General features: G+C 42.1%; 1 protein-coding gene across 4 annotated transcripts in view; it reads left to right on the top strand.

Annotated features, from left to right (window-relative positions):
• Positions 1-385: 385 nt before the first annotated feature.
• The window catches only part of STAB1 (stabilin 1), a 61,134-nt gene continuing 33,985 nt past the window's right edge, over positions 386-27,534 (top strand). The window contains exons 1-21 of one of the 4 annotated variants that reach the window (XM_083796318.1): positions 386-820; positions 2,169-2,330; positions 2,855-2,935; positions 4,018-4,153; positions 9,173-9,309; positions 10,539-10,654; positions 11,891-11,976; positions 13,060-13,129; positions 14,040-14,135; positions 14,437-14,553; positions 15,354-15,550; positions 15,753-15,883; positions 17,460-17,587; positions 18,239-18,330; positions 19,410-19,532; positions 21,672-21,818; positions 24,080-24,142; positions 25,016-25,129; positions 25,534-25,584; positions 26,941-27,021; positions 27,321-27,479. In XM_083796318.1, coding sequence (XP_083652444.1) covers positions 4,073-4,153; positions 9,173-9,309; positions 10,539-10,654; positions 11,891-11,976; positions 13,060-13,129; positions 14,040-14,135; positions 14,437-14,553; positions 15,354-15,550; positions 15,753-15,883; positions 17,460-17,587; positions 18,239-18,330; positions 19,410-19,532; positions 21,672-21,818; positions 24,080-24,142; positions 25,016-25,129; positions 25,534-25,584; positions 26,941-27,021; positions 27,321-27,479 — 1,989 coding nt within the window. In that variant the 5' untranslated portion in view covers positions 386-820; positions 2,169-2,330; positions 2,855-2,935; positions 4,018-4,072. Of the gene's footprint in view, positions 821-2,168; positions 2,331-2,854; positions 2,936-3,792; positions 3,935-4,000; positions 4,154-9,172; positions 9,310-10,538; positions 10,655-11,890; positions 11,977-13,059; positions 13,130-14,039; positions 14,136-14,436; positions 14,554-15,353; positions 15,551-15,752; positions 15,884-17,459; positions 17,588-18,238; positions 18,331-19,409; positions 19,533-21,671; positions 21,819-24,079; positions 24,143-25,015; positions 25,130-25,533; positions 25,585-26,940; positions 27,022-27,320; positions 27,480-27,534 lie in introns of those variants that run through there. The other 3 variants (XM_083796315.1, XM_083796317.1, XM_083796316.1) reach the window with 3 other exon arrangements.

Raw genomic sequence — 27,534 nt, forward strand, 5'->3', positions numbered from 1 at the left:
ACCAGCAGCCTCAGGGGTGCGCCCAGTAAGTACGGCGCAGCTGGCCCTGCTCTTACACACAGGCACTCGTGGCTTGGGCTGTTTAATCCCTTACCAGTACCTTTGAAGGCTCGCAGCTTCTCAGACGCTTGTGATTCAGAGTGAAGAGACTTTATGCTCCTTCCTAGCTTTCCCAGAAGACTGGAACGAGTTCATTTCTCTCTGCTGAAGTAACCAAATAGCTAGTCCACACAGAAGCTATGTGGTATGGTAGACTGGATGGTAAATCATTTGTCTTGGTTCTGTAGTTTCAGTAAAGATTGCTTATACAGAAGATTTCAATAGCAGGAAATTGCCCAAGCTAGCCAGGGCTGCACATGCTTCACAGCAGAGGGCTGGTGACTGAGCGTTTTAAAATGCAGCGTGACTGTCATGGGAGGCTGGAAGTTCGTGTATGTATCCTTTGCCTTTAGCCAGCCACAGGATTTTTTTCCCCTGGAATAGATTGAGTAGCTTTGACCAGCAGAGTTTTTCAATTCTGATTGTTAACGTGGTCATGGAAGAAGCATGTGTCGTGGTCTAGACAAGCTGGTTCAGAAGATTCAACCTTTCATAAACTCATAAAACAAAAAGGATGGGTGAGGAAAAAATCCTGAGCACCATTACTTGCCAACAAGCTGCTGCTGATCCGTGTGAGTCAGGCCAATGTAGATTGTTAGTAGTTTATAGGAGTCATCTGTGTCAGGGCCAGAAGTTGAACGTGATGCTTCTGAGCCCCAGGTCTGTGACTTCAACTGCTAGCCAGCCTTTTTGTGCAGCCTGAGCAGGAGACAGTTGGCTGGTAAGTCATCCTCCGTGCTTTCCAAAACAAACAAATGCTCACATGCTAAACCTCACAGATAAATGCAATTGCAGGCAATTGACAGCTCCTACTGTACCTTTTAAATGCACAATCCTTTTCTCAATCAGACATTGAGCAGGCCATGAAAGAGGCTCTGCTACCCTGCCTGCAACAGGGCTGTTCTTTGTGTGCTGTGTCATCAGATCCTTACAAGTCTTGTACACAAATTTTCCCCCCTTTTTTTACAGTTGGCTGTCTCACAAATTTCTTTAATTGTCAGTGACATAGCAAATCCTGTGGCTTCATTCTTAATGCAGTACTGGGTATTTCCACTGTAAATTCTGGACAGATTAGAAGCATCAGCTCTTGAGCTCTCTGACAGATCTCAGGATATTTTTCATGTTAGTTCTTCTTAACATCTAGTATTTTTCTGATGTATTTCCTTTTGATGTTGAAAAAAAAAAAAAGGATCTCTGCTTGCTAGCTTTGCTTTGTGGGACTTTTTGTGAGCTGATTAAAATGCTTTGTGCAGATGCTTATGCATATCATTCCTCTAGTTGTTCTTGCGTAGAAATTAATGAGTGAACAGCCTTTTATTTACTGACAATTGTAAATGGTGTTGGATAAAACAGTGAAATCAAAGAATTGATCCCATGCATTTTGCTTCTAAGGCATAAGCTTTTTATTGATACATCATTTGTGAGAAAATCCGTCCATCCATCTGCCCAGGACAAATCTATTTCCCAGAAGAGAAAAGGAACAGATTAATTGTATCACCATTACTCATTTCTTCTGCCTAACAATGTTCCCCTTCCTGTTTCTATGCCATTGTTGCCATCGCTGGTGATTCTGCCGACTGGACTGCCACCACAAGCATATTGGCATCATTCCACTGTGATTGGTAACAACTCTGGGCCACCCGTTCGTTTGGAGATGGTTGGTGCCTCACCTTCCTACACTAATTCCCAGAATCATGCAGTTGATGCAGGCTTTGGTGTTGCAGATCCAGCAGCAATGATCAGAGCAATTCATACACAGTGCCTGGAACACACTGGCTATGCCACTTGGTCAGGAAAGCATGATCACCTAGTCTGGTGACACATGAGCTTTTGATTTTTCATGTTATGTCCACCTACTGTATAATGGCACTACTCAGTGTTCACAACTGTAGCCTGTATATTTCTGTTGTCTTTAAATAAATGGCCATATAAAAATATGGTCAGATAAAGAAAGCTGATTGTGAGCCTTTTGATGTTATTGCGAATCTGACTTATTTAATTCAGACAGGAATTTCACCAAGCCTTTTCTTTCCCTTCCTTTCCTTTTTTTTTTTTTTCCCTTGCATTAGGCCAGATGCAGTGGTGACAAAGAGCAGTGGAAAGCCTCAGAAGGCGGCTGTGTCCTTTCAGCCCTGTAACATTTTATTTGTGGAGCCCTTTGGAAAACACACGTTTAGAAAACAGGCTGAAGTTTCAGAAAAAGAAGCCCATACCTCTGCAGGTTCTTCAGGGTAAGCTATTTTCACCTTAAAATCTCATCTATCTATGGGTGCCCGGTACTTGCAACTTAACCCGTATGTCGTTGTCAGCTCTTGGAAGACCATCAATGAGCACTCAACTTCCTTCTAGGCTGCCTGTTTCAGCTGTATATACCTAACAGGTAGCATGGAGCAGCGGACCCGTCTCATTCTTAGTTTACGAGGCCACTCTAGTACCAGGACTGTAAATACATAGAGTACTGTGCAGCTTCCACACTAACGTCCCCTCTGTGACAATGTCCTGACTGCCCATTTGTGACCTTCCTACCCCAGCAGAACTGGTGTGAGTTATGAGGCCTCTGCTTCCTTTCACAGATCTGTGGGGTACCAAATGGTTTCTGTGGCTGCACAAACCCGCTGGCCTTGACCAGAGTGGCTGTCTGTTGGTCCCCTAATGGGACAAGCGGGCTGAGCTGGCAGGTTGAGCTGTGGGCTGGTACTTCTCACATGGGTTGCACTGGATGGTTGTGTGCCTTATCTGCTTCCTGTTCATGCAGGATATATAATTGTGCTTGCTGTTCATCATGCTGGCTGCTCTGTAGGATGGAGGAAGAGGTAAAGCACAATTTACAGCACTAGTAAGTACAGCGGTTCTTACATATTTTATATGTTAACATGCGCATGTGTGTGTTTATGCAAGGGACAAAAAATACTTATGCTCTCAATTATTTATCTAAATGCAAGAGTAGCTTCCTATCCTAGTTTCATTATGCACCTTCCTGTACTATTAATGGCTCCAAAATGAAAAGATACCTTATTGCTCAGTAGGAATTTCTACAAATAGAAGCAATCCTTAGACTGCTCTGTTCAGTGGGTTCTGTTAGCAGCACAGGGAAACAAAGTCCATGTAAAAAATCTGTCAATAATCAATTCTTGGTTGTTTGTAATGTTCAAAAGGAGAAATGCAATCACAGACTGTAACTCAGGTAACTTTTTTTTTAATCACATTTTGGGACTTTCCTATTCTGAGTGCTACGGGAGAGCTCCATGGATTCATCAAACTGTCAGCAGAGCGTTTGGAAAATCATATATTTTGCTACTGCTGATATAGCACCTACAAAATGCAATGTAGGTTTTGATGAGTAACCTAAATATTTCAAATAAATGTCAAACGCTACCTGAAGGGTTTGACTGATCAATAGGATGTTCTTGTATTCCTGCTCCGATGTGCGGCACATGACTCATGTTGCTTTGTTCATGCATACATAGGGATAGGAATCATTGGACGAACCTTTGGTTAGAGATGTTCTGGACATACTAAAATCAGCAGTAAAATGAAATTACGTATCTCTCATGAATTCATGGTATTTAAGTTTGCCGTTTGGATTTGCCTTCAGTTAAGCATACAGTTAACCTCTTTTTGTTCCAATTAGTTGAAAACTAAGGATTTCCTTCCTTCTGTTTTGAACTGATATGTAAGAGGAAATCCGTAGATGTTCCTGTTTTGAGTAAACCTTTTACAGAGAAGTTATGCTTGTGTATTTTAAAAAAAATAGAAAGAAAAAGGTAGTATTGATTCAGACGTAACAGTAGAATTAGTAGATCCCCTTATGAAGGCTTCGCATCCAAAGAACACAGTGCGAAAATGTTCTCTCGCTGTTTACTTTTAACCTCTGGTTTGTCTTGGATCTGATTCTTAGCAGGCGGTCTTATCTTACAGAAATTGCAGCTTCTATCACCTCCCTGTCTGTGGAAAGGGTTCTGCTTGTAAAAGAATGAAAATGCGTCCTCCTGGGTTGCTGTTTTTCTTCTTAGCAGCATGCTTCACTCCCACAGCTGACTGCCAGAGTCAGAAGGTAAGTCTATGAGTCTTTGTTTAAATGTTCATCGAACAGTTCTTCATATTTGGATGGTTGTATGTTATCCCAAAACCTCACCTTTTCATTTACATTTAGTTAAGTGCAGAATAACATCCGTAACTAAACTTTAAGACTGTCAAATATCTTCCCTGCTCGTGGAAGGACACGTGTGGCGTCTGAACTGGAAAGCTAAAATTAAGGTTGGAGCCAGCTGCTTGAATTTTAGATCAGGTTCAGTTTGCATTTCTGATCAGCACTGAGTGCAAAGGCAGTGATATGATAGGATTGGGTATCTTTGTCTTCCACTATTTTCAGTATCTCTGGCATCTGTCAGGACAGGTCCATATGTGCCCCAGGAGACTTTTCTAAAAAGAATTTTTAAATCTTATCAAATTGTTGCTTTGCAACAGGGAGAATACATTTCTTTCAAGTACATTTCCTAGCAGCTCCCCAGCGAGGAGTACAGATCGCTTTCCGTGGGAAGGTTTTGTTTTGATTCCAGCATCTCCGTTCTTGTGATTAGCATCTAGAAGAATGTAGGATGCATTTGTAGATCTGTGGTCTTGGCTCCATGGTTGTGTCGTCCTACTTTCTGTAGGCTATAATTCATAGAATATTAGGTAACGATTACCCACTCACAGAGACGTGAAATGTTTTGCATCACCTCTGGAGCAGCTTATTTAATCTAGGAAAAATAACTCTCTTTTAGATTTCTGTCCCCAAAAGGTTCCCTCTTTTTGGGGAAAGAGAAGAAACATTTGAAAATGTATAGTGGGAGTTAAGGAAAAACAATGGTCTAATGAAGTCTTTGACGATTTTTAGGATGGCCACTTTATTTGGTTGTGATGGAAGTGCAGTGATTCCACAAGAAGACTCCATTACCTTGCAGGAGCCTTGCAGGGGGCATTAAGGGAGAAAGAGATTTTGTAGTAGCTGGTTTTTGTGATGTTATCTCCAGGTTGTGTATTGATCTGCATCTTGTATGGACTGGGGAAGATGCAGCAGATGTGAGAACCATGAGAGATTTTCTGCCGGGAGGAGGCCAGTCCCAGGTGGTATGGAGCAGGAATGGAAGTGGCTGGGGAAGGAGAGGAGTGCTTTTGTCTTATGTGATCTCTGAGCCAAACTGTTCATCCTCATGCTGAACAGTGTCTTCCTTGGCCAAATGCAAAGTGCTAGTATGTCCAGGAACGTTCAACTAAAGTGTCACTGAGAACTTCTTGAGGAGGTACATAACTATAATGACCCGAGCATGTGTATACAGCTCTTGTTTTGTAAAGGGCAAAAGCTCTGGAAACGTGGTGATTCACTAGATAAAGACTATTTCCAGAACTGGCTCCCAGGATTGTTGGAGCCAAACACTGACGTCCACACGTGTTTTTCTTTCATCCCTGAAGTCTTGCCTTACAAAAGAATTTGTGTTATGGTTTGGGAGGAAATGATAAAGGGAGAAAATGAGTAGAATGAAGCTAGTCCTTAAAAAAGGCCCCCCAGCTTATTCTCTTGAAATGGAATAAGTTGAAATGGAATACGAGAAACATGAGCACCTGAAAAGTAAGGGACGTTTACATCAAAGAGAGTGGAGGGAAGGAAACACTGCAGCATCCAGAAGCTCAGGAGTGTCCCAGCTGAGTGCAGAAGGCAGCGGCTGCTGCACATGCACGCAAAAGAGTGCAGGGAGAAAGCACAGTCCAGCCCTGGCAAGACAGAGTTCAACGTGGGCAGAGGCACCCTGGTTCCTAACTGCCTTTGGCTACAGCTAGATGTCTCCTGCTTTAAAATCCTCCTTTATTTTTGGAGCTGTCTGAGAACACCAAGCTTCCTTTTCTGTGGCTTTGTACCCAAAGTGTGGCGCAGTCCAGGCTCACATCATCTGAGCAGAACAGTGGCTGTTTGCCCACTTTCCCTGGCATAGCCACGATGGACCTTGCCAGCTCTCAGCACACCGGGTGGTATTGCATATTGCTGCAACACAGGCTCAGATATTCTCTCTTGCTGCTTCCTCTCCAGCATCTCCAGACTTAGAAACAGCAGTCACAGATAAGCCCGAGGCAGCAGCGCATCATTGTTTTCTGCGAGGCTGTGCCCCAGGAGTCACCTCTGGCTCAAACTTCTGTCTTCCTTTCATCCACTCCAAAGTTGGAGAATCCAAACCATTGCATTTTTTATGTCCCTCGATTTTCTCTTCTGCTTTCATAAGAAGCAAAACACTCCAGAAAATGACTGCTTCATCAGTTCTGTCACTCAAATAAGAATGGACTTTTTTTTTTTTAATTTTCCACACAGCTGTTTTCTTCCTCTTTCCTCCTGCCTGTTGCTGCTGACACAAGCATATTTTCATATAAAAAAGGGGAAGATCTTACTGGGAAGTTGCCTAAATTTTATGTTGTCCTAGGAAGGTAGGGTAGGGGGTATTCCACAATAGCTATCTTACCTTAGAGGCCTCTGTTTTATCCTGAAAATGAACTGCAAATAATTAAAGATTCCAACAGCAAGGAATGACAGCCTTTCTTCTCTCCCAGTGTCCATCTCTGTTTAGAAATGGGGCCACATTAATGTAGGAAAGAGAAGCAAAAATGATTAATGTGTGAATAACAGTGTCTTCCTTCAGCACAGCGGCAGAGAACACATTTAGCGGCCCAGCTGTGTCTGACAGCCAACTCCCGATGCCTGGAAGTGAAGGTGAAATAGAATATTGGAGGGTTTTAATTTAATGTTTTGTGCTCTACTGTTTGTGTGGTCTTTTCTTATACAGATAGGGAGGCTCAGACACCTGATAAGGGTTTGTGGGGAAATTCTGACAGTTTTAATACCACAACCTGTGGGAAGACATCCACCTGTGTTTCTTCCTTGAACACCTTCCCGTTCTCTTTCTGAGGCATTGTCTCAGTGAAGGTTGAGGTTGGGATTTGATGGGACCAGCAAGGGACCAACAAGATGCGCCATTCTGTCAGAAACATGTGCCTGGATTCATCTGGCTCCTTTCAAAAGCCCAGTTTTCATCTGGAGTCCTCATTTGTGCTTAATTCCACTGGTTGGATCTGCTTCTCCCCTGTCCCGTGAATGGCACTGCCGGGCTTTTGAGGCAGGGTACTCCAGTTGTAGCTCCCCAGTTACCCATCCATATTGGCTGTCTTCTCAGTTTTGCTCTGTGAAAGAGGTGAAATCTCCTTTGACTTCACTGAGTGTAAGTAGGGTAAAAACATACGGAACAGCAATGCTGATCTCCGTCCTGCTGGATAAAATCAGTAAAGCTGGGGCGTGCAGGACATGGACAGCTGGGTCTGGTGGATCTCAGACTGTTTTTGAGCTTTTCATAATGCAAGGGAGTCCTTCCAAAGGGAGTGGATGCTAAAGTACAGTAAGGAAAGCCCCTGGTGCAGAACTAGGAATGAATATCCACATGAGGCACCACCACAGACACGAGTCACTTTGCTTGTGGGGCAGTGCCTTTGCGTGGATGGCTGCAGAAAGCAAATCCAGGAAGAGAGGAAAAGCTTGACAGCTCCAGGCAGAGGAAACTTGGGCGTGAGTCAGGAAACCGTTCCGGGGAGATGTCCGTGCAGAGCTGGGACCAGAGGGTTATCTCTCATGAGGTTTTCCTGACGGGGTCTGCTGGCTATCTTCTGGCAGGGCCTTCCTGAGCTGTTGATAAGATGGGAAGCTGTGGACTTCCTCCCTTGCCCTGAAGCAAACGTATGTGTTTGGGCTTACTTAGGTCCAGAGGAAGCAGAGCTGGGCTGAGATTACTGATGGGAATACAGAACGGGGAGTTCTGGGCACACGACAGCTGCTGCATTAACAGCATTTTTCAGGATTGGCTTTAAAAAAAATCCCAGATCAGGGCTTCCTCCCAAAATTCGATCTGGTGTTTTTATTTTTAGAAAATACTGTGCCTGAAGAGGTATAGTTGAAGTGAGTTGAGTTTTCTTTTCCAGTTGGTGACCTTTTGGGACAAACGGAGCTCCTGCCTTCCAGCTTTTCTCTGTCATCATCAGTAGCAAACATTTTCTCTTTTTAAAATCAACAGTGGTCTTTCTGCACAGTTGCTTGACCTGAGGAATTTAGGGATTCAAGGAAACCCATCTGTGGTAAAATCATGAGCTTTAATGACAAGCTGGCATACAGTGATGGTTATTCTCTCTCAGGCTGTAGTCCTCATCTGCTCTGGTTGCATTTCATTTGGAGAAACAGGGTTGGTGGTACAGAGGCATTGAAAAGCACTTTGAGGTAGTCTGAACCCCTGAAGAGAAATTATTCTGGTTAGGTGGAAGTACTTGTGCTGAACTTATCATGGGCCGTATGAATTATCCAAGTCTCCTACCTGATCTTCTTGCTGGCACTTATGGGGTCCTTCCCACCCTGGGCCAAAGCATCAAGGGCCACCTCTAGGTAGCTGGAGAAGTGCAGAGCACCCTTCTTTTAATCTCTTCCCTGCACCTTCTCAAAGGCAATTGCCATGAGAAGCACTTGTGTGAGCAGCTCTTGGTCTCTGGGAAATAGACTGAACCAACACATAAAATTTGTCAAACCCATGAAACAGCGAAGAAACAACCAGTACAACTGGATTGTATCATCAGCATGGAAAACAGAAATGCTGTGCTGCCTTTTAATTCAGTGTCTTCTGTCAAGGGTTATTGGTTTAGAGTTTGTCCTCACATACCACTACCACACATTTCCAAAAGATCAGTTTAAATTAGCAGTGCATGGTTATAATTGTTTTAGAAATGGTTAGAATTTTTGCTGTGAATAACAGAGGAAAGATGAGTTAGCTGTGATTTGCCCTATTGCCTTGTAGCTGAGATCGAGGCAGAGCAGCATGCATTAACGTAACATAGTGCTTTAGCATGTATGAGTGTGCGGTGTACATCCAAGCAGCCACACTGGTCACTGCCCTCCCCCGTGGAACCTAAAGAACAGTGCAGTGTGGATAAAGATATCAAAGGCTGGCAAGATGACTGCCTAAGGTAACAGTTTAGTTATGGACTTATTTTCATTCTACTTTTTCTTTTTAAGCTAAAGTCAATGAGATGCAATGTCAAGATGATGTTTACAATGAGTACAGCATGTACTACTTGTGCTCTGACGCCTAAAGCACCGTGTCCAAGAGGTTGGTCAAAGAGCACGCAAGGCTTAGGAGTGAGGGACTGCAGGTAAGACCTCTTTCCTAACCATGTTGCAGATCTGGTTTAGCTCTGCTACGCAGGGAGTGATGTGTGCGCCTTAAGGAGAACACGTGTGGGTTTTGATCCCTAAAGATCCAAGGACTTTTGTTTTCAGATGCATAAAAATGAATGTATGGTCCTTATTATTGTTGATTTTGTCTCCTTGCAAATCCCCTGGACTTTTTGCTGCATATAAGGTTCTGTATACAAACAACCAGTTACCTGATAATTACCTCTGCCTTGCCCTGAACAAACTGAGTTTGCTTATCCTGCTGTAGCAACTAAGCAGAGCTCTGTCTTCCGTAGGAACCTGTTTCAGACCTGGAATTTGCTAGTGAATTATTAGAGAAAGAATATAATAATTCCCCTTGTATATCCTCTCAGCTTCCAACAATAATCCTCTGAACTTTTTACCTTCCTAGTTCTCTTTATGAAGGTTGCTTTTTCTTGTGTTCCTTGTTCTTATTCTGTTGAGCATTTCTATAGCTTGGCTCTAATAGGAAAATGGTGAAGGAAAACTGAATTTACCAGTAAGTTTTTTTTAAAAAAATGAAACACTATAGATTATTGTTTGCCTATCTATTCAGTAGTGAATGTTAACAGTTAATATATAGCTCCATTGTCTACTGTTTTCTGTAATTCACTATTCTGTATAAATACTTTAAAAATAGCTGTAGCAGTTTTACAGTAATTACAGACACACAGAGGAGTCAGACTGAATTCAAAGGGGCAGTGCTATTGAGGCGATTTCCAAGTTCCTTTTGGGAAGGATGTTGTGCCAAAAATAAAATGAAGTATAAGAGTAATGTGAGCGCGTGCAGCTTTTCTGCCTGTTATCTCTCTGTGGTAGTGGTAGTTGAACAGACCCAAGAATAGTTCTGTACAACGTACACACAGAGCAAGAGACACTGCCACCAGGGGCCTAGCCTCTGCGTAAGGCGATGGATGAAGGGTTGAAAAGGAGAAAGATGCTCCTCCTCTGTCTCATATCCAGTCCCTGGCATCATTCTTGGAACCAGCCGTAGGAGCACAGATCAGTGGGCATCCTTGGGGAAGACATAATTAGAGTGCAAACTCCTGTGTGTATTTATGGGGGAGGGAATGAATGCCCTTCTGTTCGGAGTTCAGCGCGCTGCAGTGTGCTTGCTTAGAACCCCTCCAACAAGCATGTGGTATCTTTGTGGTGTGATCATGGATTTTGGATTGTTCTTTTTAAGATACACTGTCAAGTTAGGAGAAAATACCCTTGTCCAGCCAGGGTGCTATCACATATGTACGAAGGAAATTGAGGAGAAAAAGTGCTGCCCAGGATTCTGGGGTACAGAGTGCTACGGTAAGTTTTTCATCTGTTTACAATGCCTTCTGTTCAGTAAATCAAACCTGTTTTAACATGAAGCATTAAATATGCATTAAGCTGATTGATTTTTGTTATTTCTGCTCCTGCTTTTTAAGCATTTACAAGGTCTCCATTATCTGCCCAGGATGTTTAGAAGATAATGAGGAAGGAATCTCTTTGCTTCATATGGGTTTAATCCTCTTATATTTAACACATAACATAACCCCCTTTGTTGGAACTTCCTTTAGTCTCTTCTTTAAAAAGAACCTTTTGGAAAGGGATGTTTTTGTTCCTCTTTGAGAAAGTTTCCAAAGGAAGAGGAAGATACTTCTTTCTGGTGTCCCTCTGGTCTGGAGTGCATGTGCCATGTGTGCTTTTATATAGTCTGGAGTTAGTCAGAGGTTCAGTCACAGAAAATACTTAGCAATTCCAACCCAACATGCAAATAACCCTCCCAAAGCTCCCATTTAGTTTTACGCCAAGTAATGAGAATTTGAAAACATTCAGTTTTTCTTGGTCTTCTCTCAAAATTCCAAAAGCCAAAAATCCAAAATCCAGAAAGTTTATCTTCTAAGATGGACACTTTTCATACAATTGACCAGTGACTGGAATATGGCCAAACATTATCCAGTCCAGCAGAAAATGGGAGGTTGTTTGAGCAATTGGGCCTGTTTTCACATAAAGTGCTTTGAATAATCAATTGGCAATTCTATGCCTAAAATTTTCAGATATAATCCCTTGAATTTGGAGGTACTTCTCTCCAAAGATGTGTGGACCATGCTTGTTTGAGCACATTCACAGCCCTTCAAGAAGTCACAAAAAGCCAAAATGCTCAGTGTCTTTGAAAAGCAGGCTCCTATCTGTCCCGAGCTTCAGAACCGTCCTCAGATGTTTGGTGCTGCCCCTTGCTGATGATTGCAAGAGTGGCTCCATCTCAAAACATGTTTCAGTGGCTTTGCTGAAGTGTGGTTAGTTATGGGCCAGTGGAATTTTCCTTAGACCTTTATTAAAAGGCTTTCCTTAGAAGGCAGCCATGTTTCTCCTTGGTCTTACTCATTGCCATCTTCACCAGCTCTGGGCCAGTTTTAGCTGTACTGGATAAGCAGGCAGGGACTTTGCTGGTTAAGAAGCCATTGCTTTCACACAGCTGGAATGCCAGTAGGAAGAGGTGATAAAAAGAGGGGTGCAGTGCTGTTTTTTCTGCCTAATCTTGCCTGGCCTCTTACCTGCTAGAATGTCCAGGAGGCTCCGAAAATCCCTGCAGTGGCCATGGGACATGCTTGGATGGTATACAGCGTAACGGAACCTGCATCTGCAAGGTCAGTGTGTGATTTGGTCTGAGGGTGACATGCTTTTGTCAGAGGATGATATGCTTTTGTACAGTGTCTGTGCAGAAGCTCTGGATGAAGACCAGCCTTCTGCCTGGAAGGTCCTTAGCAGGGTCTTTTATTCCAGTATCAGTGCCTGTGGTTTAACTAGAGTATTGGTGTGGTCTGCGGCAGCACTAAGACACTGTTGGTGGGGCTATGGAGTTGGGAAGGATCTCTAGGAAGAAATGAAGAAAGAATTGCATGGATTTAACCCTCTGATCAGTTGAAATAATCAGTGTCTGTCTGTGGCTGCAAGAAGCCCTGAGATACGTTTAATGAGCTGTACCTTTATCAGACCTGAAAGACATACTTCCCAGCTGCTGCTGCACCTTAGCGGTCAGACCCTCCCTCTCCCAGGAAAAGAAAGAAAGACTAAAACCAGAATTATTATTTTCGTTACAGCTCTAGACTTAATACAACAAAAGTACCAACAACTGCTGCATGTGACTCATATAAAGCAGTGTTTCTAAAATTATCTTAGCTTAACAGACCGGTGTCAGATTTGAAACTTCTTCTTATGAACGATATGTTTTTACAGTATCCTTAATTAATGGCATTGTTATCCTTAATTAATGGATAAGTTAAAGTCCTACCTCTTGGGCACATCTTTGAAAAAAGCTGATTTTGGACTTAACTCAAAGACACTCCATATCAATTAAAATACATGTTTAAGGTCCCCAAGCCTTATAAGATCAATGTCAAACATCCCATTGGTGCTAGTGAATTACAGCTTCCTTCTTCAGAGAGATCATAAGCCAGCTGTTACATTCCTGTCTGCAAACAGGACATGGTTTCCTCAGTGCCCACCTGGGTTTTGCTGGCATTTTGCACGCTCTCCGTGTGTCGGTGTACCCCTCTGCTGGGAGGGCTGGGTGATAGTACTAGAGCACTGAGCAGATCAATTTTCTTCAATGTATTGCTTCAGTTGTCAGAGAAAATCAGAGATGGGGAGATACTTTGAACTATGACAATGTTTAGAACAATGAAATGGTATAGAAAAATAACATCTGGGACATTTTGGGTCCCTTCTAGGAGCAATACAGTGGTTTTGCCTGCCAGAATTGTCGAGATGAAAATCGTTTTGGCCCAGACTGTCAATCAGGTAAGGAAGAGTAATTTCAGGTGAAACCTGCACAAAAATACCTGAGAGCAAGGAAAGCGGAGGGGGAGGCTGAGTGAGGAAGGGTGCTGGAGAGGAGGAGGGGATGGCATCTGACAGCGTTTAATAGCAAGTATCTGGGCATTTTGTCTTTCTGCCCTTCTCCACTGTCCGATTAGACAAATGATTCTCAGTCTTTCACTCAAATCAATCCATTTTTCCTTTTGTAAAGTCTCCCTCTCCCATTACCATGGCTTTCCCAGTTTCCTCTCTCTTTTCAGCCAGGCTGTTACCTACATCCCACCTGCCCTGAAGCAACCCAGCCTAATTTCCCAACTGTTTGCAAGACTCCTGTCACCGCTCCAGTAGTCTCTCAGCTTCCTCCTTATTGCCCTTCCTACACATTAATACACACAATACTGCTTCTCACATATGTCATATTTTGAAGCAATTTATGACCAGTGCGGCCTGGTCATAAAGAAGCCATTTCTTTCCAACTCCTGGTTCCCTTGTATCCACACAGGTGAGATGGGTGTGATCTCAGTGCTTGTGCTTACGGAATGACACCGATGCTGGCATCACAGATGTGGTAGAGCCTTATAATACCACATCCTTCCACATTGGCTGCAATAGACTTGGAGGAGCGGGAAGTTAAGTCTGAAAAGCTGGTCCAGATGCTGCATTTGGGGCTAATCTTACAGGGCAGCACTTTGTCTTTCTTCAGCACAGGACCTGCAGAGCTCTCTGTGAGCTCTGACCAGGATGACCTTATTTTTAAAATGAGTCATACTTGCTGTGGATTATTAGTGGGCAATCGGGGTGCCAAATCCCAGGGCAGTTGGCCAGTGTATGTCTGGAGCTCTTCATGCTGCCTTGTCGCTGAAGGTTTTGTTTGTCTGGCCTTTCCTTTCAGTGTGTGACTGTGTGCACGGGAAATGCAACAGCGGCGTCAATGGGAATGGAAGCTGCACTTGCTATGGAGGTTACACTGGCATCAGGTGTGATCAAGGTAAATAAATTGGTAGCTGGAGAGGAGCTGTTAGAGCTAAACTATGATATGGATGCATGTGTCCCAAAACCAGCTGGGATTTCTCTGGAAACAGGGTAGATCCTCCCTTCCCTCTAAGTCTTGTGTGACCTGACTACCTAACCTGCAAGTCTGTCATGCTTACTTTCCCTGGCTTTTGTGCTGGCTGGGGTCTCTGGAAACAACACTTGCCTTCATTTCCATGCCTTTTGTAAGGGAAGTTGTATCTTCTTGCACTGCCATTCTTGCTCAAAAGGAAACTCTCTTTGCTGTGTGATTCCAGAGCTTCCCCTTTGCAAAGGCGTGATGTGTGAGGCCAACAGTGAATGCACAGTAAAGGATGGGACAGCGGTGTGTGACTGCAAGCAGGGATACAGAAAAAGCGGCAGCCATTGCTTAGGTGAGAAATTTCTCTGTGGCCCTAAATAGTCCTCCGTTTAGGACCTTCCAAAGAGAAATCTTTCTCTGGCATCTCTGGACGAATTTGATCACCATGAATACGGTGTCTTCCTCACTGCGGAAGCATAAAAGCCTGTTTTTTTTTGGGAATCCTTCTAAGATTAATACCTAAGGTGTTTGTTCTCCTCTCACTTGGTCCTGTAAGCAAGAAATGAGTTACAGTTGCAGATGCCATCCAGTATTTGCCTGTATGAATGTACAGAGTAACTGTGGCAGTGGGATATCAGTGAGTCTGTGCCGGTGTAAGTGATGAGTAAAGGTATGTAATTAGAGGGTTTGAGCAAAGGTATGTAATTAGAGGGTTTCTTCACTGATTTCAGACGTAAGGTTTTGAATTGCTTTTGTTAAAAGAAAGTCAATAAGATGCATGTGATTAGCTAGCAATGGATAGCTCTATTTTCGCTGGCTTTTTGCAGTTCTTGCTGACCAAACACCACTTTCAGATATCCTCAGACATGATGGAAATTCAGAAGTAAAGACAAGCATCTTCTTTCTGTCCCTTATATTTGTGTTGCTGAAGTAATATGAAGAATGTGTCATCTAAATTCCTTGGATCAAAGAAAAACAAACTGTCTGCTGTCTGAAATTATTTTATTTTCTGGGAAACTGTAGCAGTTTAATAGAATAAATTCCTTATTCTCCATTCTCTTCAGGCCCTTGGCATTCTGCTATGATACAGTAAGTGCTCTACTGAAAACAGAAATTTGGATACTCTTCGACCTCTCATCTCTTTATTTGCAGCTCAGAATCCTTGTGCGTCTTCTCCTTGCTCCCCCTTTGCTGTATGTAATGTTCTTAGACCAGAAAAGTATCAATGTACCTGCAAAGAAGGATTTCAAGGAGATGGGAAGATTTGTCAGCCCATAAACCCCTGTGTTGACAACAACGGAGGCTGTTCAGAAAACTCTACAATTTGCATGTACAAACGTCCAGGAGAGGTAAGGGTGATGGCAGCACATCAGCAACCTGTAAGGGTCTGAGAGCGGCCAGGTGGGAACTTCTTCAAATGAACCATTCATTGGATTGCTCACGTCTGCTCTCCTCACCTTAGATTTTGCAACCTGCCACCTCTTTTGTGGGATAACCTGTTGAGTAAAATATGACGAATGCAGCTATAATCACTGCTTTGTCTTCTGCTAGGCATCCTGTGTTTGCAAGCCTGGGATGAACAGGAGATCTGCATCAGAGTGTTACGTGATTCACAGTGACTGCCAGAGGTATTTTTGCGACGTGTCCTCCACATGTGAAATTAACTCCCATGGGAATCCTAGGTGAGCCACTTTAAGGATTGCTTTTAAAGCTTATTCTGCAGCTAGAATGGAAACTGATTTTGAATAAGGTAAACTTTGAAGAAACAGGGAACTAAATGAGAAGAATGGGCTAGAGTCCCCTTTTGATAAGAGCCTGTTTTTAACAAGTCCATTGAAAGTAAGGAGTTCTACATCAGCTAGTGTAAATCTCATCATGTGGGCCACAAGATGCTTTAAATCTGGAGCAGCAGGGTCTTTTGTGTTGTGAACTGGAGATGTAGCTCCCCAAGTTAGTGGATATTATTAGTTTATAATCAATCACCAAAACGGAGATGTCTGACTCTTGTTTGGTTATCTAAGGAATTCCTTTGGTTGGGAGGGCTAAGTCTTTGGCTCTCCTGCCTCTCAGGCCTGTAAGCCAGAGGTGAACTAGTGTTGCAGAATGACAGGGAAGGGGGGAGCTGAAGGAAAAAACACCAGACCTCATTTAGTTTTCCTGAGCAAAACATTTAGAAGTTGATGCCCTGCAGATGAGAAATATTGCCAGATCTAGGATAATTTTTGGTCTCCTAAACACCAGAGAAAGCTTCACTGAGCATTTTTTGATAGCAAAAAAAGCTGGAGTTTTTCTGAGAGACTGAAGAGGAAAAGAGCAGTCCCATCTCCTTGGCTGTTCCTTCTCCAGTGCTGCTAAAATTGTTAGCATCCACCTGCTCATTGTGTGCTCCAGGCCAGAACTGAAACACAGTGGCTTCCCCCTTTGAAGACATGCCAACAAATTGCAGGACTCAGTGTTCCACACAATCCCTGCCTTTAGCATATCTGTTCCCCAGCAGCTGGCACGCAGCCCTCTGTGGCTGGAGTAATGTCAGATACCTCCCCTGTGCCGTATGTCTTTGCATCCCTGAACCAGAAAGAGCAGAGCTGATACTTGGACAAAACCCAAACAGGAAAAAACGTGTTTATCAGCCAGTGACCTTAAGTAGTGTCTGAGTAATGACTATAAGTCCGTGTGAATCACGATGGAGATTTTCACATGTAGATAAGCTTTTCTGCAAAAGTCATTAGCATGTCTGGGGCCCTCATTAGTTCTAAGACAAACTGTAGCTAACTGATGTGCGGGAGCTGGTACTTCCCACTGAAGCTGAGGGCTCACATAGGAGCTGATTGCTATATTTTCACTGAGACCTGTGTTTTTTTATGCATTACCTCAAATTTTCAGATGCTTTAATGAGTGATACTGGCTGAATACTTATTTAGGCATCAGTACATGTATTGTGGTTTTCTGTACCCTGAACTCTAAAGCAGACAATCCTTTTGTTGACTGTATCTGAGAAAGTGTCTTCCTTCTTTTTGCTTAGGATCAAAGTTGCTTGCACTCCAGAAGTGTGCATGTTTTTCCTGCCATTTAGATTAGGCAGCAGCTACTAGGCTCTTAAATACACCTTAAAGTTGCAATTAATCTTTCATCTGTAGATACTGATGTTGTCCTACTCAAACATGTCAAAAGTGTGGAGGACTGCTTTATAATGATTTCTTACGTTTAGTGTTAATGTTTATAATGTTATGTTTATTATGTTATTATTGTTGTATCTAGCTGTGTGTGTAAAGAAGGGGAGATTGCAGATGAGAGAAATTGCTATAAAGATCTCTTGAGTGAGATTAATCAGCATAATTCACGAGGAACGTTTACTGGGAAATTGAACGTCGCCAAGAAGATGTTTGGTAACTCTCTTTTGAATTTGTTTGGGGAATGAAGCAGAGGTGGGGAGAAAAGTGTGTCATCAAAAGACTAAAAGCCTCTCATCATAATAGACATTTCACAATGTATGACTGTGGCCTTCAAAATCAAACACATCACATCTCTGAACTCATATTGCCAGTTCTGGCTCGTGAATTGAGGACATTGTTGCAGAGAACAGTGTGGATGAGCATTATGTATTTGACAGTCCCGGTGAAAGATGTGCCACATCCACAAAAAAAGGAAAGCATGTGTTGAGGGTGTGATTTAAACCTGTCTGTCTCAAAATACCAATGTTCCTCCACCTGCACTGTGTTGAAGGCTCAGCAATCTTTCGGCTGTCATTGAGTTTTCTAGGAGTGGTGCTTGAGGCTGGTGTGCCATGGATCCTCCTACAGTCAGATTGGTCTGCTAAGCCAAAATACAGCCTCCTTGCCAGCTCACGCATGTGGGTGGCCATTATAGAGATGGAGGGGCTTTATCCCGTGCACTGTGGTCCAACATAAACAAGTACTAGTTACATGCATCAGGTTGAAGATGTGTATATGTAATTGTGCTGTTAACACAAAGAATAATTATTGCTGGAGTTAAGCCATATGGCAAATAGCTGCTTCATGTTGTCACTCTTTTTACAGCTTCTGGTTGTTCAGTGTTGCTGACGAAATACGGGCCTTTCACGGTCTTTGTACCGTCCCTTCTTCCAATTAATGATAGAATGGAATTTAATGTAAGTTTGCTTGCTTTTAGCAAATCTTTGCTATCTCATGATTCATTCCTGCCTGAGTTCTGTGGTCTATAAAAACCGATTGACAAGTGAGAGAATATTTATAGAAGCAATCTCTTGCAAAGACTGCTCATTGTCTGGTTGTTGCAGTCTCACAGAGGTTGTTACGTCCCTTGTGTTATTTTTAAAACCTCTCTCTCTGCTATTGACAGAGTGCGTTTGTTGTTTTTAATGTCAGATTATATAACTTCAAAAAGTTTAAGTTCTTCTGGCCGTTCTTATTTAAAGATCCAACCTCCGGTGTGTGACTATTCTCAAAACCTTAGGTGGTTTTCACTGCTTGAGCGTGGGGTTTTCAAAAGGGGATGAGATTTGCATTAAAGTACTGGATTTGGGCCTATTCCTTGGTATGGCCCTAGATGTGGGAATGGTGTCAACTTCTTAGGAAGGGCTCATTTTACTAATGGGGCAGCAAGGATGACAGGGCTGTAGAAAACTGATATGGGAGTTAGGTCAAGAGTTTGAGAGTTCTGGGCTTCAACAAGTATGTCCTACAGGTCATATTTTTATTTTATGTATTTTTTAATTAAGTTCTGTTCATTTGCTGTAGTTTTTCAATCAGTTGTATCAGTTCCACCTAAATCAGTATTGACAGATGACTGTCTTAAAGAATCACCAGTGATGGAAAACCCAGAAAACAAAGGAAGAAACTAAATGTAAATTCAGCAGCTTACACCACCTACATGGCCAAACATAAACAAAGATTGTCTATGGGGAGCTTAGGCAAGTTTTGTTACCTCAAGTATGCAGGGATAGTTTTAAAATTGTCCAGGTCCAATAGGTTTATCTTCAGGGGATTCTTCTAAAGTCACTTTCAAATGAATCAGTCTCCCTGTGTTTGTGTGTGTACACAGAAGCAAAAGATTTGCCACAGTGTTTCTGCAGTGAACCAAAATGAAGAGGGAAGCTCAATATTATATACCTAGAATTTCTGTTATGGTAATGTTGTGGATCTTTCATAAAATGAGGTTTTTGAAAGAGCATGTCATTTATCTTCTTTATTTGGCCTTTACTCCCCAAAGGATACCACTGCTGAGCATTTGTGCAGAATGCACATTGTTCCTGGTCTGCATTTGATAGAAGACATGGTAAAAGCCAAGACGATGTGGACCTTGTCAGGACATAAGCTGACATTCAGCAGCCAGGTAGATGATATCCTGAACTGAAGTTGTGGACTGCTGCTTTCATGTAGGACTGACCAGAGCTTGAGCATAGTTTCCTTCATGTGCTTTCTTAATGAGGAAACCGTTTTTCTTTTATCAGACTACCTGTGACCAGAACAGGATTTCATTTCCACTTCTCAAAAAGAATCATGAAGTTTTAAGAGACAGAGATGTAGCAGATTTCTTAGGTTATAATCTCCTTTCCAGTGCAAAACTGTTCTTTTGCTACATATTCTACAATGATTTATCTAGTTTTAAATAGTCACTTCTCTGCTCCTTGGTTCTTACCATCCACTTGAGATGTGTACACAGATAGGTGTATACAGATATGATATTAAACTTCTTTTTATTGCTCTTCCTTGCATTTCCTTAGCCTTGAGTTGCAAAGTATAATTTTTATATTAAGGTGGATGTGGCACTGTGGGGCACATCTGAGAGAAAGATTGGCTTCAACCATATTGCAGTAGATTCCTTGGTTGGTTGTGGACCGTGCTCTCAGACAGATTCTGTGATGTGTCCTAATGGTCCTGGGGTAAAAGAAAAAGGCAGATGGGAAGAAAAGGCTGTAAAGTCATAATTGTGCTCTCTGAGCAACAGAATATATTGAGCATTGATGTAGTTTCCAGTTGTTCCAGTTCTAGAGGTTGCTCTTTTATCAGCTCATTGCACAGACTAGAAAAGCTGCTGTCTCCTGGCAAGATCCTTTGCGGGATCCAAAGCAAGGTGATTTAAGGACAGACAACCAAGCAACTGTTTCTCTTGCCCTGTAGACAACCAATTAGGCAGAATCTTACTCCTAAGCTTGGTAATAGTCTTTCCTTCTGCATGTGTATGCCGGAGAAGATACCTTTTCCGTGCACACTTAGCAACTGCAGTATCCTTGAGGCTGATGTGGAAGAGGCAGCAAAGTCTCTCTTTAGACTGAATGCTTCTCCTTGGAGGTCACGTTCTCAGACACAGCTACGTGCTGAATATTTTCTCTTCCATTTGCCCTTTTCCCTTCTATCTATTTTATTTTTCTTATCCTAGCAAAGAGTTTTTCATCATTATTTTATGATATGGAAGGCTGTTTTTCCCTTTTCACTCTTTCAGTTGACACACGTTTTCCAGCATCCACTGTTCTCTCTCCATCCTGCACTTTTCCTGCTTGCATTCTCACAGCTGGCCCAGGGAGAGCTGTATGTTTCCTCTCTGCGGATCCAGCCTTGGCCTGGAGGTCTAGGTCATACTACATGCACCCTACATGCATCAAAAGGAAAAAGCACTATTTGGAGCCAGGGATTATGAACTGGGTTTATCGATGCTCTTGTAAAATTTATTTCCTGTTTGTTTACTCAGGAGTCTTTTGATCTGGCACGCCTGCCCTCCCCTTCCTTTGTTTCAGCCAGACTCCTCAGTGATGTGAGCTGAAGTTCAGGGCAGGGAGGAGCAGTTAAAAAAAATGCGCATGGTAAACGAAAAGCACAGAGAAGCTGCGCTTGCCTGCACTTGGATTATGGCTGCAACACCAATACCTTGATGCTTAGTTTATAAGTTACACTTGGTACACCTCCATACACCCCGCTTCAGTGCATGGCTGTATTCAGTATGGAAGGACCAGATGCATGCCTTATAATTCAGTGAGCCTGACTATTTAGGCTTTGCTGTGATGAGTCCTAGTTGCATTAGGAGCTAATGAAATCTGCACTCAAAGCTGAAGTTTCCAGATTGTCTCCAAATTCTGTATTCTGGTGCCCAGGAAGCAGCGTGTCTTTCTCGTAGTGCTTGACAGATTGATGCAGCAGCTTAACAGTCAGTGCAGCCTTCTGTGATCCACGCTGGGATCAAGCATTGTTCACATTCAGGCAAACTTAAACCTAGAGCTGACTGTCCCAGACTAGGTCTTTAAGCTGTAGTAAGACGTAAAAGTACCCCAGGATGGAAATATTGTCCAAATTCATTTAGAAGCGAGATGTTTATTCCACAGTGAGACCACCCCTTAAATTTACTTTTTCCAGAGTAGACCCGGTTGTGCATTCACCTTGCTGACCCATAGATGGAGAGCACTGAAGGAAACAAGGGTTTATAGATCTATTGTGATACCATGGATATACATTAAAATAACCTTGTGTTATTATCCAGGCATACACCAAATCATTTCAATATCAAGATGCGGTGGGAGAACTGTACAGTGTTTTGCGGTCAAACCTACCAGCAGCCAATGGCATTATGCATATTGTTAACACTCTAAGGAAAAAAACCAGCACTGACAACCTTGGAAACCCACAGGTATGCAGGCATTCTTATTTCTTCTGTTTTATGAGACAGTAGAATAAATACTTTAAAAAAATCTTTTTCCATGATTATGCTTCTTAAAACAGCGAGGCTTTTTTAAAAAGGAAAAAAGCTATTTGTTCTGTTTTCAGCTCCTGATAAGCATGCCTTTAAAAGTAGCTAATAGCTCTGCACAAGTCAGATACAGACCTTGCAGTGATGCTTTTACAGTGTTTGGATAAGTAGAGAATTCTAATTTCATGACTAAGATCACTCCCTTCACAGAAAATGAGCTCTTTTTCAGTTGTATCTTACAGAAGAAGAATAAGATAAATATTGAAAAAACATTTTTCGTATAAAATTGAAATTAAGATTTGCTTTATTGAAAAAGCTTTTTTCATATAAAATTGAAACTAAGACTTGCTTTCATCTGTCTCTACTGCATTTTAAAATTATATTAAAAAGATTATCTTTGCATTAAAAGTATATAAAATGAGGACAAATAATCACTATGGACCTTTGCAATTTGAACTTGTCATGTATTTAAGACACTGGGCAGAGATTTAAGAGTTCTTGCTTCAGTCTCTGCCTCTGCTAAACACTTTTTCCTGTTAACTGGGAAAAGATTTTGCTATAGCTACTGCATTGCATGCATGAAAACTTTTATAATGTTTCCATATGCAGAAAGCAGACCCTGTTACCTACTACTTCCTTGCAAAAAAATTACACATAGAATGACACCAGCTCTTTGCTTTAGTTAGGTTTTGATAGTAGTCTGCACTTACTTTGCACCATTGTAATTAATCTATAAAAACAGTCATATTGTGTAATCTTATGGTTGGATTGTACTTTGTTTAAAAAGTAGCTGGAATATTGTGGTAGAGAATGGTGTGTCAATTGTACAAGTTCTGGGTGTCTATGTGGATTTGAATGTGCCCATCACTAATGTCACTTAAGATGCTCTCAGTCTTACGACTTGCATGAGGATGTTTTCCAAAAAGGAGTGTCTGAGACCCAGAGCAGAAGCTGGGCTGAGCTCTGAGTTTGCGTGCGTCAGTACCTGCAGGGAAGGGCTTGCAGCTCCTCTGGCCACGAGGCTGATTCAGCAGTCTTTCCTATACCATTTCCTGTAAACTTTTGATACTCAGCACAACAGTGGCTGTCACAGCACTGCTGGTGTGCATGTTCAAAATGTGCCAGTAGAAAAAAAATCTGTAAGAAAACTGCAAATTTTAATTTTGTACCACACTCAGGGATCTTTATCCACAGTCCCAGAAGAGTAGGAGGTGAGTGGGTATACCTGGAAGAGGGTACAGGAGGGATGATGGTGTTGGGGTGCATGGCACAAAAGTACAGCTGTTTTGATCCATATTGGAGCTGTGTTGGATCAGGATGTGATCTGGGTAGGAACCAACATGGCCCAACTGCAGTGAAGACTCTGCCAAGACCTTAGCAAGCCTTATGCCGGTGAGGCAGAGAGGCAGCTTGCTCTGCAGTGGCAGGACAGTAAGAGTGCTCCCTGCAGAGTTTGCCTTTCTCTGGACTTCTTCAGCCATTTCCTTCCCTTGTGGTGTTGGCTTTACACTGAAAGCTAGTGATCACATGAGCTATTTTTGGCAGCAAATCCCTTTATACCCTTGGAAGTAATGTTCTGTGTCTCTGCATGTTCTGCAGGAAGCAATTTAGAGGAAAAAAAAAAAAAAAAGCAAGCACATTCCTGCAAATAAAGGTCAGATGAGTGCCTTCAGAAACTGTGGTGGCTGCGGGGACATTTCTCTTGTTACCTTTGTCCTCGTGGGAAGCATGGCAAAAAGGAAAGCTTCTACTTCCAACATGTTTTCAGATGTCTGCATATGGGTTGTATTTTTTCAGCATTGGAGCTCATTTGCAGGTGGCAGAGTGAACTCTTGTCCTCAAAGGCAGAGAGAGACTTGAGATGATAGAGCAGCTCCACTGTTTACCAGCCAAGTTCTGCATGGCTGCAAGATTAACCTGAAGATGGGAGTAGGAAAACAGAAGGGTGCTTAAGTGCATGGTAACCTAAAAAATTCTTGTTTGTCGTACATGAGAACAGGCTTGCGCCTAAGCTACTGTAGGCTCCCTCCTTGCTAGGTCAACTGGCCAAAATAAAGGGTTTGAGTCCTTTGGGGCTGATGGCTTTCAAAGACCTGGAGCTGCAATCCCCAAACATTGACTGATCAAAGGCATGCCAGTTTGTGCTCAGACTTTGCTTCAACCCCAGCCATTGCATTTTTCCTCTTTGTATCTTCTTGCAGAAAACCATTGGGGAGATCCTTGCTTCAAATGAGATCTTCAGTCGATTTGAAACTATACTGGAGGTAAGCATGCTTGTGTCTGCCCCAGAAGGTTTAGCATTGCTGCTTTTGCACAGCCTGTTGCTCTTTTTTGTGAGAATTTTGAATAATATTTAAATGCAGCTGTTTGTCTGTCTGGATGCTTTTATCTGAGGCACTTCTTATTTTGTTTATTTTATAAGCAAACGTAATGGAAAGATCAGCACAAGCAGCAAGCATACAAATGTCTTTCCCACCTTCTTCCCCACCTGCCCTACCCATCTACCTTGGCACAGTTTGTTCTCCAAAGCATTTTTAGTTCTTGAACACTTTTTCAAGAGTGAATGTTTCATGCCTTTCCATGCCAAGCTAGGCTTAAGCTACCTGTTGGGTTTTTTTGCTATAGGTATCTAAATAAAATAGTCCTCAGGTTATAAACCCTTAAAGGCTTCTGCCCAGGCTTCATTTAGTTAATTTTTTTACTAGGGACTGATTTTCCTTTTACCTCCACCAGAGTCATCTGGATCTGCTCTAGCATTGCACCCAACAGTCTTGACCTGCTTGTTTTCAGCTTTGTGGCTTAGTTGTTTACAAAATTCATTGTTTAATTGTGGTTATAGGCTTGATTCTCTTTTTCTTCTCTTGGGGCAAAAAGATATTGGTTTAGTCTCTGTATGTACTTGTGTATTCCAGTGCTCTCTTGTTCACATTAGCTGCACTTACACCAGTGGCTTCATTGTCCAGCCTGTTTTTATGGCATTATATCCCTGTAATATTACAAGCCTCGCCTCTTGAATACAAAAGCTTTTCAGTAGCTGCACCTTTGGTGGGTTGCTTGGAGTTTCCTCTCCCTTTCTGATAGACCCCCCTCATTAACTCATGCTAGATGCATGGTGAAATCTTTTATTGTTTTTGCAGAACTGTGGCCTGCCTGCAATTCTTGATGGACCCGGCCCCTTTACTGTATTTGTACCCAGCAATGATGGTGTGGATAAATTGAGAGATGGAAGGCTCATCTACCTTTTCACAGAGGTGAAAGCTCATAATACTTTAAGAGGTCCTGAGATAGTGCAGCCTGTTGCACTAGGCTTTGCTGGAATAGTTTGTGCAATGTATCTGATCATTGCTGAAAGATGTTCTTTCTGGAACTGGCTAAAACATCTCTCTTTCCATAAGGCTTTGGGAAAGAAGTGAATGCTGGTGGAACCTGCAATGAGAAATACATTTAGCTATATTGTTTAAGTCTGTTTTTTGGCTTTTTCCTCACGCTTTGTGTGGGGAAAATGAAGTAATTTATTTTCCAAGTGAAGTCCCTGCTGTAATACATTGGCATAGTCAGTCATTTGTTAAAAGAAAAAGTGATTGCCTCTTCTTACTTCTGAGCAGTGAAGGGGTATCCAATTATTATGTTCTTTTTTTTTTTTTTTTTCCCTTAGGGCATAAATAAGCTTCAGGAACTTGTGAAACATCATATCTACACTTCAGCGGTAAGGCAGGCAGTTCTAATTCTGGATAATTGGACTCCTTTAGGCCAGAATGTAATCAACTATGTTGTTTGGCACAGAGGTCGGAGTATCAGTGACTTCAGCTGCTGTTTCTTGGACTGCCCAGGAGAGGAGAGATGTGATTCAGGATGTGACGAGGCAAAACATTTACCATGAAAGTTGTTGCCAAAAGGGACTTCCATCACAAAGCTCTTAGTTTTCTGGGTGTGATGGTGCTCATTAGTCAGATGGCCTTTACAAAGAAAACATTGTCCTGCAGAGTTTGCTGCAGGCAAATTCTTTCTTGGCATCACTTTAATTTGCTGAACTATTAATTAGGAGTGTACCCTAATTATGAATCCTCCAACCCATAGCTTCCCTAACACTGAAAGCAGCAACACAAAAGTTATAGCCAGGTGGAGAATTGGTCAAAACTCTCCTGCTCCTTCTCCTGTCTTCTTGGGCTCCATCAGTGGGGTACTGCCAACTCTTGCACCAACATTTATTTACCCTATGTGGCAGGGTAAATAAAATTAATACAGTACATTAACAAGATTTTTTCCCTTATAAAATCAACAAGAAAGATGTTTAAAATTATGCACAGAACCTGTGGGGAAGTGAATACTCAAGCATTATGGTACAATGTCATGTCTTTTGCTAAGAAATATCAATATTATTCCAGTCCTTCATTAAGGAGAAAATGTCAGTCCTTATGATTTTCATAACTCCAACAGAGAAAATAAGCAGCACGTTGATAAAACAGCAAAACATAGTTTTTCTTGCAACTGATGAATAGCACTATGGCAACAAGCCAAACTACTTACTTTAATAACTTGTTGAACACAAAAGAAAAAATTTTCTTAGTTCTCAGAACTTCTCTCCTGTCAAATCCTTATGTTTAAATTTCTCATACAGCAGCTGTGGTTTACATTTCTTCTGCCTTTAGAAATAAGCTTATTTAGTAGGTCAAAATGTATTATCTATTATGCTTCTTGCTCAGCATTACTTGTTTAATTAATATGTCCTGGAAGATTCCATGTATTGGCTGTATCAATAAGAGACACTATTAATGAGACTTAATTTCAGCTGTTCTAGACTGTTTCTTGCAGAAGGAATGAAAACGAAGGCCACCGCCACAGGCACTACTGTGTTTGTAGCATTGCAAATGATTCACACAAAGTCCTGGATTTCCCTCTGGGCTATTGTGTGCATTTAAAGTATTTCATGAGATGTAAATGTTAAGGTTAAAGTCCCCTTTAGAAGGTTTTTTAGGTGGGGGGAGTCATGAAAGGACTCTGTCAGCTGTACTGAAATGTCCCTGCTTTTTCATGACATTGTCCCCTCGTGTGTTTATTTCAGGTGACTGTAGACAAACTGATAATGATGCCACACATTGTTACTATGGCCAACCAGATACTGACCATCAACATCGGTGCAGACGTATGTATGGATCAAAACTCAGCTGGGCAAACGTCCTGTGCTAAGTGGAAGTCTGGATATAGTTCTGAACAACGTGGTTTCGGCCCATCTCTGCTTCCTCCTGTGCTTAAAAAATAGACTTAAATGGGGTCACTGAATTATTTTTGCTTCTTATCCAACTTGTGACTCTACTAAGAGGCTTGACTATTTGTGTGGTTGCACTTGATGTTGCATACCATCTGTTTCCTGTGTTGCCTTTATGTTGTTGATACAGTCTAATGGGATAAAATACAGATAAATTATTTGTGTTTCTGCTTTAGGGAAGAATTCTGATGGATGAATCAGGGATCCCCTTAAACATGAGAAACATTGTGGCATCAAATGGTATTATTCATACCTTGGATGGCATCTTCCTCCCTCCTTCAATAATTCCCATTTTGCCTCACAGATGCAATGAAGAACAACATAAAATTGTGACAGTAAGTCACCTTCTCCCATTCTCTTGCTAGCCATTATTGTAGACCCTACACTCAC

Source organism: Anser anser (assembly GCF_964211835.1).
Source record: "Anser anser genome assembly, chromosome: 12".
Classification (NCBI taxonomy): domain Eukaryota; kingdom Metazoa; phylum Chordata; class Aves; order Anseriformes; family Anatidae; genus Anser; species Anser anser.